At 31.7% G+C, this 12,995-nt stretch overlaps 1 protein-coding gene across 1 annotated transcript; it reads right to left on the bottom strand.

Moving 5' to 3' along the window:
* Nucleotides 1-270: 270 nt before the first annotated feature.
* On the bottom strand, nt 271-12,908 carry LOC144960989 (uncharacterized; the record flags this gene model as incomplete). The annotated part of the gene is made up of 7 exons (XM_078894347.1): nt 271-366; nt 2,724-2,804; nt 4,530-4,649; nt 7,114-7,199; nt 9,814-9,945; nt 11,647-11,831; nt 12,722-12,908. Coding segments are annotated over 7 exons (887 nt in total), but the record flags the coding sequence as incomplete, so codon positions are not given.
* Nucleotides 12,909-12,995: the final 87 nt, after the last annotated feature.

The following is a 12,995-nucleotide window of genomic DNA, read 5'->3' as shown; positions in this document are numbered from 1 at the left end:
TTGTGCTGTTCTGTGATCTCTATGATAGTCCCTCGATTCGTTTTCGTAGTGCGGCCCAGTTAACCTTTTTGAAAAGGTATCGTTTTTTGGGGGGGTTGGTTCATATAATTGGGATTATGTAGTTTCAGTAACAACGCAGAGATAAAAGATAAAACCAAGTAATCTCATTCCAAGACAAAAACAAAAAGCTCCTATATTTAAATCCCATTAATTTTTTAGTAGACTCAAAAAAAAAAAACAAAGCACACTCACTCTGCTGTTTTCCCACATTTAACTTGTTTCGTAATGGGCGCATTCGCAATTCACTAAGGAAAGACGGCTGCCTCTGAATGAAACCTGGCATCTCATAAGTGGGCACGTTGTATCCTGGAAATAGTTTATTGAGATAATTATAATAAAAATAAAAGAATAAAAATGACATTTGTATAGCACCTTACGCCAATTTCAGCTGGTTCTAGGTGCTTTACATTCTTAAAATAAATAGAGAAATAAAATGAAAAATAAACATAGCCATTTCAATTACTTGCAATGATCAAAGACGAGAAGGGAAGAATATGGGCAAAGATGAAGTAATTCGAGGAAGATGGAAACAACTACGAATACCTCATGAATGAAAGAATACAAAGGTTGACTGAAGTGAAGAATGTATCAATAAAGAGAGAAGATAGATTGAAATGGTTCGGAGATGTAAAAGACAAGAGAGGGAGTATGTGGAAAGAAAGTATTGGACTTACAATAGCGGGAAAAAGGAAAAAGGGACACCTAAAGACTAGATGTTGGATAAGGTAAAGGACGATGTAAAGAACTGGGCCTGGAAGAAGATGATGCTCTGAACCGAGATGCATGGATATGTTTGCATTCATTATGGCAACCCTGCAAAAGCGGGATAAACTGAAGAAGAAGAAGAAAGAAGAAGAAGAAGAAAAGAAGAAGAAGAAGAAAGAAGAAAGAAGAAGAAGAAGAAGAAGAAGAAGAAGAAGAAGAAGAAGAAGAAGAAGAAGAAGAAGAAGAAGAAGAAGAAGAAGAAGAAGAAGAAGAAGAAGAAGAAGAAGAAGAAGAAGAAGAAGAAGAAGAAGAAGAAGAAGAAGAAGAAGAAGAAGAAGAAGAAGAAGAAAAGAAGAAGAAGAAGAAGAATGAAGAAGAAGAAGAAGAAAAGAAGAAGAAGAAGAAGAAAAGAAGAAGAAAGAAGAAGAAAGAAAGAAAGAAGAAGAAGAAGAAGAAGAAGAAGAAGAAGAAGAAGAAGAAGAAAAGAAGAAGAAAAAAGAAGAAGAAGAAAAGAAGAAGAAGAAGAAAAAAGAAGAAGAAAAAGAAGAAGAAAAGAAGAAGAAGAAGAAGAAGAAGAAGAAGAAGAAGAAGAAGAAGAAGAAAAGAAGAAGAAGAAGAAGAAGAAGAAGAAGAAAAGAAGAAAGAAGAAGAAGAAGAAGAAAGAAAGAAGAAGAAGAAGAAGAAGAAGAAGAAGAAGAAGAAGAAGAGAAGAAGAAGAAGAAGAAAGAAGAAGAAGAAGAAGAAGAAAAGAAGAAAAGAAGAAGAAGAAGAAAAGAAGAAGAAGAAGAAGAAGAAGAAGAAAGAAGAAGAGAAAAAAGAAGAAGAAGAAGAAGAAGAAGAAAGAAGAAGAAGAAGAAGAAGAAGAATAAGAAGAAGAAGAAGAAGAAGAAGAAGAAGAAGAAGAAGAAGAAGAAGAAGAAGAAGAAGAAGAAGAAGAAGAAGAAGAAGAAGAAGAAGAAGAAGAAGAAAAAGAAGAAGAAGAAGAAGAAGAAGAAGAAGAAAAGAAGAAGAAGAAGAAGAAGAAGAAGAAGAAGAAGAAGAAGAGAAGAAGAAGAAGAAGAAGAATAAGAAGAGAAGAAGAAGAAGAAGAAGAAGAAAAGAAGAAGAAGAAGAAGAAGAAAGAAAGAAGAAGAAAAGAAGAAAGAAAGAAGAAGAAGAAGAAAAAAAAGAAGAAGAAGAAGAAGAAGAAGAAAAGAAGAAGAAGAAGAAAAGAAGAAGAAGAAGAAGAAGAAGAAGAAGAAGAAGAAGAAGAAGAAGAAGAAGAAGAAGAAGAAGAAGAAAAGAAGAAGAAGAAGAAAAGAAGAAGAAGAAAGAAGAAGGAAAAAAAAGAAGAAGAAGAAGAAAGGAAGAATAAGAATTCCATTGTCTATAAAATAACAATGTGAAAATGAATGCAAGCTTCAATTTAATGTACGAAAACAATAAAACGGACGTTTCGGGTTTCCCATTTATCAACAAAACTGGATAAATGAAACATTACAGACGAATGAGATAACGTGTAGTGTTTCATTCATCCTGTTTTGTTGATAAAGGGGAAACCTGAAACATCCATTTTATCTATTTTCCTAAATCAAATTGAAGCTTACAATCAATTTCACATTGTTATTTATAGGCAATGGAACTTATTTTATAGATGATGCATTTCTCATCAGGTATCCAGTGCAATTCTGTAAGGAGACCTGAAGCAGATTATTTTTTGGCTTTCTTTCAAAACTAGTCTAGCAGCATTGTTTTGTTTAACTTGAAGTTTTTAATATTTCTTTGGAGATATCAACCAAGAGGAAGTTATGATAACCTTATTAGGATAACACTAAGGCATTTATCAAAGTTCAGTTACGTTCATAGGAATCAAGTGCCTCCCTGCCCACTATGGAAGTAAGGAACCCCAGCCAGATTCATTCATATCAGTAAGTGACCAAATGTCATGTGAAATCAACGACAGAGTTTGACAAAGATACCTTGAGGTCTGAACTCTTTGTCCAAGATATCGGCCATTTCTTTGAACCAGGCATTGTTTCCAAACAGGAGATGACGGTGACCTGCAAGCAAAAACAATTGGGGAATTTTGTAAAATATTTATAAACATGAAACTTTTAAAAAGTTACTTTGGCAGCAGATGGAAGGGTTAGGTCTATGTGCATACATTTACAGGTCTGATAATTGAACCCTTTATTGGGCTTGTGATAATAGAGAGTAGGATGAAGAGAAAATATCCATTGAATTCAATCTGTATAATGTTTGTTTTTTAGGGTTTCACAGCAGCATATTTAGGTCATTTCAGTGCCAGTAAAATGGAAGAAAATGGGATTGTAAAAAAATTATAGAATTAATTCAGGCTATTAAGCTTAATAAATGCTGGCCAACTAACTTCGCTGTGTTTGTATGTTTGAACCCGTGACCTCAAGAAGTCGGGAGAGAAGGTTCTAGTTAGACAAAGGTTTGAGGCGACTTTTTTTGGGATCGTGGATAACTCATACGGTAGAGTCACGATCTCCCCGGCCAGGCGTTGTTGTCGTACCAGTAAAGTCGCGGTTCGAGCCCCCATCGCCGCCCCAGAGGTTTTATTCTGTGTTGTCTTCTAGCACTTTCCTACTCACTTCATTTCTTATTATGTTTGGACTGTTAGAAAATGTAATTTTAATCTAGAGCCTTTTCTGTTCCTTGTTTTACTTTGCTTTTAAAAAAAGTATAATCCTTGTACATGTAAGAATGTAAATGTTACTGCTCGAAGCTCGAAGAAATAAAAAACGATGTGAAATTGAATGTAAGCTTCAATTTAATATACGAAAACAGATAAAATGGACGTTTCAGTTTTTCCCTTAATTAACAAAACAGGATGAATACCACATTATCTTATTCATCTCTAGTGTTTCATTCATCTTGTTTTGTTGATAAATGGGAAACCCAAAACGTCCATTTTATCTATTTTCGTATATTAAATTGAAGCTTACATTAAATTTCACATTGTTAATTATTTGTACATGCGAGTGTCATTTCCATACATGTAATAGCAAGGGGAATTAGGGTAAAATTGTGCAAATTAGTGATGAAAGCACCAAATTTGGTACAATGTAACTTGAGACCACTATTAATCGATGTTGATATAGAACCACATTGAGAAATTTCTCTAACAGTGTAAAATAGGGAGATGAAAATCCGCCTATATGAGCTATATTAAAACAAAGGGGCGTAATCCATGAAATATTTGTTGACAATTCGGTGCTTTAAAAATATATTACGTTTAGCCCGTGTAAGCGGTTGATTTTTTTTTGTTTAAATAATTATAATTGTTAAAAATGTGACTTTATGTGATATAGGAACCGTATGGGTTTATTATGAGGACTGGAAGGGGGGTGGTGGGAGAGGATGAGATGGTGCTGGTGTCAGTTTTACTTGTGTTGGTCGTCATCGTGGTGAAGATGATGGTGGAGGTGATAATTGGTAGTGATGATGATGATGATGATGATGATGATGATGATGATGACAAAAACTTGAGGCGCCTAAATGAGTCAATAAAATGAAGAGAAAGACAACAGGAGTAAATGTGACTCATAAATAAGGAAACAACACAAACAAACGACGTTCCGGCCTTTGGCCTTTTTCGAGTAAACACAAAAATATATTATTATTATATTTTGTGTTTACTTGAAAAAGGCCAAAGGCCGAAACGTCGTTTGTGTTGTTCCCTTATTTATGAGTAACATTTACTCGCTTTATCTTTCTCTCCATTTTATCAGGACAGTTGGCAGCTACGCATGACTTACCAGCTGCCTCGGAAGAGTCATACACTTGAGATGTGCTAGGGCCACATCCCTCACATCAATGACCGGAATACAAAACCGGGGTATCATGGGATATTCTTTCTGCAGCAATTTTCTGACCAACTGGGGATGAAAACAAAATTAACATGAAATATGATGGTAAATACTTTGTCGAAGGGATACTAAGCTGTGGACTGTGTGCGACTATGTGGTCTAGTGGTATGACACTCGCTTTCGGATCGGAAGGTCCTGGGTTCAAGCCTAATTCGGCGCATAGTTGAGTCCTTGGAGAAGGCTCTTTCCTCACATTCTCTCATCGTGCTCAGATGTAAAATGAGTACCTGGCCGTTAACAGCGTTGTCTCTGTCCGACAAAAATTGTAATATCGTCTAACAGGCGTCATGTCCTGTCCTACATGTTAAATGTTGCTGTTGGCCAGGGACCCCTTGTAAAGCACTTTGAGCATGTTAGTGGATATTGCCCTATATAAAAGCTCAATTATTTTTTTTAGGCTGTAAAAAGTAAACAAAAATTAATATAGCAGCTTCAAAAAGAAAATAATACCAAACACAGAACACTTCGGGCTCAAAACCATTCTTCAGCCAACAACAACAACAAAAAACAATAAATACATACTAAAAAAAAACGATTAAGGGCAGAGAAATATTCGGCATGTCCTTTCTGTATAACAATCTTGGGATGTCACATTCCAGATGTTCATTCCTCCCACCAAATCCAAGCATCAGTAAAACACTGTATAGTTACCTGAAATAACTGCAAATGACATCTAACTTTACGTCATGTTGGAAGACTGTATATATAGTATTTGCTTGGCCAAGAAGCTCATAACATTGCCATCCGGAAGTAAAACGGATCAACACACAAAACTGTGGTAACCATGAAAGTTTATAGTCAGGTTAATATAGTTTAGTGAGAATTACTCACAAACCCAGATGGCAAAAAATAATAACAAAGACCTGAGTGACGTCAACTTCGAACTATCTATAATGAGTAAGTAAATGTTTATCTTTGTCTGTCTATTATTGTAGTAGTAGCAGTAGTCGTGATCCTCATTCATCACCACCATCATCATCTTGATGATTTTTGTTTTGTTATCATCTCTTCATGCTTGTTTCTCTGCTGTGAAGCAATTTTTGTTTCTACTTGATTGACGAGTTGTCTTCCAGAGTCAATTGTGCATGTGTGTGGTTGTGTGTGCATGTGTATGTAGCCTACGTTAGTGGTGGGTGTGTACATGTGTATATGTCCACTATACTATAATTGTATTATTATTATATATTGGCATCATTGTGAACCAAAATTAATTTTCAATTGTTTCAATACTAAAGTTCTATCATTATTATTATTATTATTATTATTATTATTATTATTATTATTATTATTATTATTATTATTATTATCATCATCATTATCATTATTATTATCATTATCATTATCATTATTATTATTATTATCATTATTATTATTATTATTATTATTATTATTATTATTATTATTATTATTATTATTATTATTATTATTATTATTATTATTATCATTATTATTATTATTATTATTATTATTATTATATTATTATTATTATTATTATTATTATTATTATTATTATTATCATTATTATTATTATTATTATTATTATTATTATTATCATTATTATTATTATTATTTTTATTATTATTATTAATATTATTACTATCATTATTATTATTATTATTATTATTATTATTATTAACTATTATTATTATTATTATTATTATTATTATTATTATTATTATTTATTATTATTATTATTATTATTATTATATTAAATTATCATTATTATTATTATTTTTTAAATTATTATTAATATTATTATTATTTTTTAAATTATTATTAATATTATTATTATTTTTTAAATTATTATCAATATTATTATTATCATTATTATTATTATTATTATTATTATTATTATTATTATTATTATTATTATTATTATTATTATTATTATATATTATTATTATATTATTATTATTATTATTATTATTATTATTATTATTATTATTATTATTATTATTTTCAGTATTATAATAATTGTTGTTGTTGTTCTTCTTCTTCTGGGTTTGTTTTTTTTTTTTTTGTTGTATTTCTTTATTGACACATTTATCAATTTCCCCAGGAGTGAGCAATAAAGCAGAGTGAACAGAATTAAACTTCAGCGTTTAAACATTGATATTGGGCAAAATGCACTAAATGTGCTCAAAGTGCTATACAGTGGGTTCTTAGCCAACAGCAAGTTAACTTAACAAGTAGGATAAGACATGAGGCCTGTGAGGTGATATTACCAATTTTTTTTCTGACAATACTGTTAACAATCACGTAAATATTTACCATGAGAGTATGGTGAGATAATGTGAGTAAAGAGCTTTTTCCAAGGACTCAACTCTTATGTGCCACTCAGAGCAATACTCGAACCAGGACCTTCCTGACCAAAGGTGAGTGTCATACCACAAGACCATATAGCCACACAAAAGAATGAAGAACACCAAAATGGAATTAAAACTGTCTTTATATAAAAAAAAAAAGGACTCACTGCAATGCTGGATCCTGGAATCCCACTGTTCACAGGGCCCAGAATAAGGCAAGGGTTCGTAACAGACAGCTCAAATTTTTCCGAATCTAAAAAGAGACAAAAAAAATAATTAAAAAATGTTCAAATCACTTTTCATGTCTTTTACATATAATTAAGCGTATAGTGGGGGTCCCGTCATGTCTTTTAATATAATTAAGCGTATAGTGGGGGTCCCGTCATGTCTTTAAATATAATTAAGCGTATAGTGGGGGTCCCGTCATGTCTTTTACATAGAATTAAGCGTATAGTGGGGGTCCTGTCATGTCTTTAACATATAATTAAGCGTATAGTGGGGGTCCCGTCATGTCTTTTACATATAATTAAGCGTATAGTGGGGGTCCCGTCATGTCTTTTACATATAATTAAGTGTATAGTGGGGGTCCCGTCATGTCTTTCACATATAATTAAGCGTATAGTGGGGGTCCCGTCATGTCTTTCACATATAATTAAGCGTATAGTGGGGGGTCCCGTCATGTCTTTTACATATAATTAAGCGTATAGTGGGGGTCCCGTCATGTCTTTCACATAGAATTAAGCGTATAGTGGGGGTCCCGTCATGTCTTTCACATATAATTAAGCGTATAGTGGGGGTCCCGTCATGTCTTTCACATAGAATTAAGCGTATAGTGGGGGTCCCGTCATGTCTTTTACATATAATTAAGCATAAATTGGGGGTCCCGTCATGTCTTTTATATATAATTAAGCGTATAGTGGGGGTCCCATCATGTCTTTTACATATAATTAAGCGTATAGTGGGGGTCCCGTCATGTCTTTTACATATAATTAAGCGTATAGTGGGGGTCCCGTCATGTCTTTCACATATAATTAAGCGTATAGTGGGGGTCCCGTCATGTCTTTCACATATAATTAAGCGTATAGTGGGGGTCCCGTCATGTCTTTTACATATAATTAAGCGTATAGTGGGGGTCCCGTCATGTCTTTTACATATAATTAAGCGTATAGTGGGGGTCCCAATAGCTCAGTTGGTAGAGCACTCGCTTTACACACAAAGGGACCAAGAATGATCCCTGGTGTAGTCGATATTTTTTCTGACCCTCCTTTCCACCTGGCAGTGAATGGGTAGCTGAGTCTGTTAGATTTGGTGGAAAGTACTTCACGATAGACTAGCGCCTTAATTAAAGGATAGCAAGCAATTGCTATTGTCCGTTTATGCTATAGAAACTGGGATAAACTCCGGCTCCATGGGTCTCATGCCTCTTAAGGACTACTTTAAGCGTATAGTGCTTACATGACCAGTTTCCTTGCAGATGCTCTATTGGTGCTCAGGCTGACATGTTCTTAGGTCACATTAACCCTCTCCTTACCAGCCATTTTCAGGGTTTTCCTCAAAACTTCAGACCCAACTAACACAAAAATAGATTTTTTATCACTCAAACACAATAGCAGCAAGTTCTTGCGATACATAGTTTTTTTTTTAGCAAAACATGCTCTACAACACACTGTTAATTGTCTTTTTTTATGATGTACAAAAGAAAATTTGAATAAGAAAAATATTGGTTATATCGTAACGAATGTGACGATTTTCCTATAGTTGGTAAGGAAAGGGTTAAACAAGAACACATTTACTCTCTTGAGCGCTGAGGTTTTATTTGCATTTCCGCCATAAAATGGCTGACACCTGATTGAGACAGCAGGAAAATGACAAGCTAAGGCAAAACGAAATTGAATTCGGCGCAAATTCTCAATTAAAATTACCCCCCCAAGGGCCAATCAAATGTTCTGATGAAAGAATTGATACCATTGGTTCAATCGATAGTACTTTTGTAGAAAGTAGGACTGGATTACATTATTATTTTTGACTTTCAAGACCGGACGCACTGTGCGGCCATTGGCCAGTAGAACAGATTTCTGCTCTGGCCGCACAGCGCGGCCAATGGCGCTAAAAGAGTTAATCTCTCTTGAGACTGAGGTATTCTTACCTTTACAAGCGTTTAAAGACTGTTTTTTTGTCAAGGGTTTTGAAAAAATCAAGTTAATGATATTAAAGTTATTGTTATATCTTAATGAAATAAGATAAGTAATTAGTTGGAGGCTTACAATCATAAATAACATAAACTGCATCACTATATCTGTTACAGTTTTAATGATGGCATTTATTGAAAATATGTAATTTTGGTTTTCTGCAAAAATTCCAGGAAAATGATTTGAAATGAATAAAATGGGTATTAGTCTTCTAAAAACTGTTTTTGAGTCATAAAATCTCAGAGAAAAAAAAATAACAATACAAAAATGTGAAAAGTATCTAATAAAACATCATACTTGAGCATAATCCACTTTGAGTGGCATATTTTGAAGCATTCGGGATCAGAAGCTAAGAATATAGATAAATATCGATTCTTTGTCCATCTCGACTGACTTGCTCTAAATCTCGATAAAATTGAAACTAGTAATCGAGTATCGATACTGCCCTGCACCAATCAACGGTAAAATGTGTTAACTAACATTGAAGACGAGTCACGCATGCACAAACACTTAAAGAAACGAAAATAATTTTCATGTTGTTTGATCCCACATATATACGGGATTAGTCTACACAGCCGGTGACTTGTCCCGTATATTTATGGGATTAGTCCTAAGAGAGTTAAGGTGTTGGTGACAAATCAGCTAAGTCCGGTACAACCCAATACAAAACGATCTTACCAGGTAATTTTTCCACAAAATGCCAAGCTGCCTTCTCTGCCAGAGCCTTACTCCTGGGATAGGCCCCGAATTTTTTATCCTCTGGATTAATCCAATCAGCCTCTGAGTAACTCTCATCCTTTGATTTTTGCTCTGAGGATATTGAAATTTAATAATAATAATAATAATAATAATAATAATAATAATAATAATAATAATAATAATAATAATATATAAAACAACAATAATAATAATATGGTAATAATAATAATAATTATTATTATAATAATAATAATAATTACCTTACATTCTATTTGACTATAGTTATTTATTTCTTTATTTGATGATAGTTATTTATTTATTTGACTATAGTTATTTATTTACTTGACTATAGTTATTTATTTATTTGATGATAGTTATTATTTATTTGACTATAGTTATTATTTATTTGACTATAGTTATTATTTATTTGACTATAGTTATTTATTTATTTGATGATAGTTATTTATTTATTTGATGATAGTTATTTATTTGTTTGACTATAGTTACTTATTTATTTGACTATAGTTATTTATTTATTTGACTATAGTTATTATTTATTTGACTATAGTTATTTATTTATTTGATGATAGTTATTTATTTATTTGATGATAGTTATTTATTTGTTTGACTATAGTTACTTATTTATTTGACTATAGTTATTTATTTATTTGATGATAGTTATTTATTTATTTGATGATAGTTATTTATTTGTTTGACTATAGTTACTTATTTATTTGACTATAGTTATTTATTTATTTGATGATAGTTATTTATTTATTTGATGATAGTTATTTATTTGTTTGACTATAGTTACTTATTTATTTGACTATAGTTATTTATTTATTTGATGATAGTTATTATTTATTTGACTATAGTTATTATTTATTTGACTATAGTTATTTATTTATTTGACTATAGTTATTTATTTATTTGATGATAGTTATTATTTATTTGACTATAGTTATTTATTTATTTGATGATAGTTATTATTTATTTGACTATAGTTATTATTTATTTGACTATAGTTATTTATTTATTTGATGATAGTTATTTATTTATTTGATGATAGTTATTTATTTGTTTGACTATAGTTACTTATTTATTTGACTATAATTATTTATTTATTTGATGATAGTTATTTATTTACTTGACTATAGTTATTTATTTATTTGATGATAGTTATTATTTATTTGACTATAGTTATTATTTATTTGACTATAGTTATTTATTTATTTGATGATAGTTATTTATTTATTTGACTATAGTTATTATTTATTTGGACTATAGTTATTTATTTATTTGATGATAGTTATTTATTTATTTGACTATAGTTACTTATTTATTTGACTATAGTTATTTATTTATTTGATGATAGTTATTATTTATTTGATGATAGTTATTATTTATTTGACTATAGTTATTTATTTATTTGATGATAGTTATTTATTTGTTTGACTATAGTTACTTATTTATTTGACTATAGTTATTTATTTATTTGATGATAGTTATTATTTATTTGACTATAGTTATTATTTATTTGACTATAGTTATTTATTTATTTGATGATAGTTATTATTTATTTGATGATAGTTATTATTTATTTGACTATAGTTATTTATTTATTTGATGATAGTTATTTATTTGTTTGACTATAGTTACTTATTTATTTGACTATAGTTATTTATTTATTTGATGATAGTTATTTATTTATTTGACTATAGTTATTATTATTTGGACTATAGTTATTTATTTATTTGATGATAGTTATTTATTTTATCCATCTTCAAGCAGTAACAGTTGTACATTACATACTGTTAAGGATGGCGGCAAAGGAGCCAGTGACAACAACACGTTTAACGGTTTTGGCAGCAGCACAAGCCTTCAGGACATTGAGTGTGCCATCCACTGCTGGTCTAATGAGGTCCTCATCTGACTTGGGGGTTTCTAAAGGGAAAGGGCTGGCTACGTGATGGACATAGATACATCCTTCCACTGCTCTGGAATGCGATCATTGTTAAATCATCATTAAATTGAGCTTTTATATAGCTTTTATTCTCACATTTTCATTAGTAATTTTATTAAATGTATGGTGATGTACAAAAATAAAAGTAATAGATTCCGGGATATATCTTAAATTATCAACTTTGAATGCACTATTCAGAGCGTGTTGCATCAGTTACTACCTCATGTTACATCAGTGACAAAAAACGATTCCCCACTGATTAACACTTATCTATTTTAGGCGCCACATCAAGTTACTGTAAGTCGTGTTAAATCACCCTTATTAAGTTGAGACTTCAGCTTATAAAAAGTTTTAGAGAATTTTTTATGAAACCACATTATGTCTGAATTTTTCGTTTTCTCTAAGTTAAGTCAGTTAAATTGCATGAGCATCATCAAGGAGAAAGTTTTTCCACCTGGGAATAAAAACGTTGGTGTCATGCAGAGGATCAAATCCTCATTTATCATTCATTCGTCATTAAATAGATTCTATGTCATCAAATTGTGTTTTTGAGATAAGTTTGATTACCTTGATTGATGCATGAGTTACACAAAGAATTGCCCTTAAAAAAACACTTCAAAATCCTTAAAATTATGTCGCCTGGCGTATTTCTAAAGTTACTGTTTTAAATTTATTCATGATAAATTGAATAAAACCTGCTTATTGTCATTTATTTGAAGTAAATGAGTATATTATATATATATAATTTTTTTTTTTTTTTTCTTCAATTTGAAAAGTACCAACAGCACGGAGATAGAGGCCTCTGGTCGAGTGAGTTTAAATATTAGTTTTCCATGACATGACATCAAACCGCTTTGTGAGACAATTGGTCATGCATGCAGATCAGGGTGAAAAATCATTATAAAGGACTGAACTTTAACATACTTATGCCATGACTCGGCGTTAGTCATATCAGCCTCGACAATATCCACAGGGTGTTGAGCCTGAGGACAAAGTCCCTGAAGGTGCTCACTTTTCTCTGGTTCCCTGCATCTCTGACGGTTGTTCTTACTCGGTATCCCTCGTTTTGTAACAATTTGATGAGGTTGGCACCCAAGGAAGCCACTGCCTCCTGTGACCAAAAACCACTTTCGGAACAGAAAGGGGGTAGGGGGGGGGGGGGGGGGGGGGGGGGGGAGGGGGATGAGGAGTGGGGAGG

The sequence above is a fragment of the Berghia stephanieae genome, unplaced genomic scaffold, assembly GCF_034508935.2.
Source record: "Berghia stephanieae isolate SIO BIC M18660-M18661 unplaced genomic scaffold, UCSD_Bste_1.3 scaffold1175, whole genome shotgun sequence".
Taxonomy (NCBI): Eukaryota; Metazoa; Mollusca; class Gastropoda; order Nudibranchia; family Aeolidiidae; genus Berghia; species Berghia stephanieae.
The sequence above is the reverse complement of the archived record's forward strand: the minus strand, read 5'-3'. Positions and strand labels throughout refer to the sequence as shown.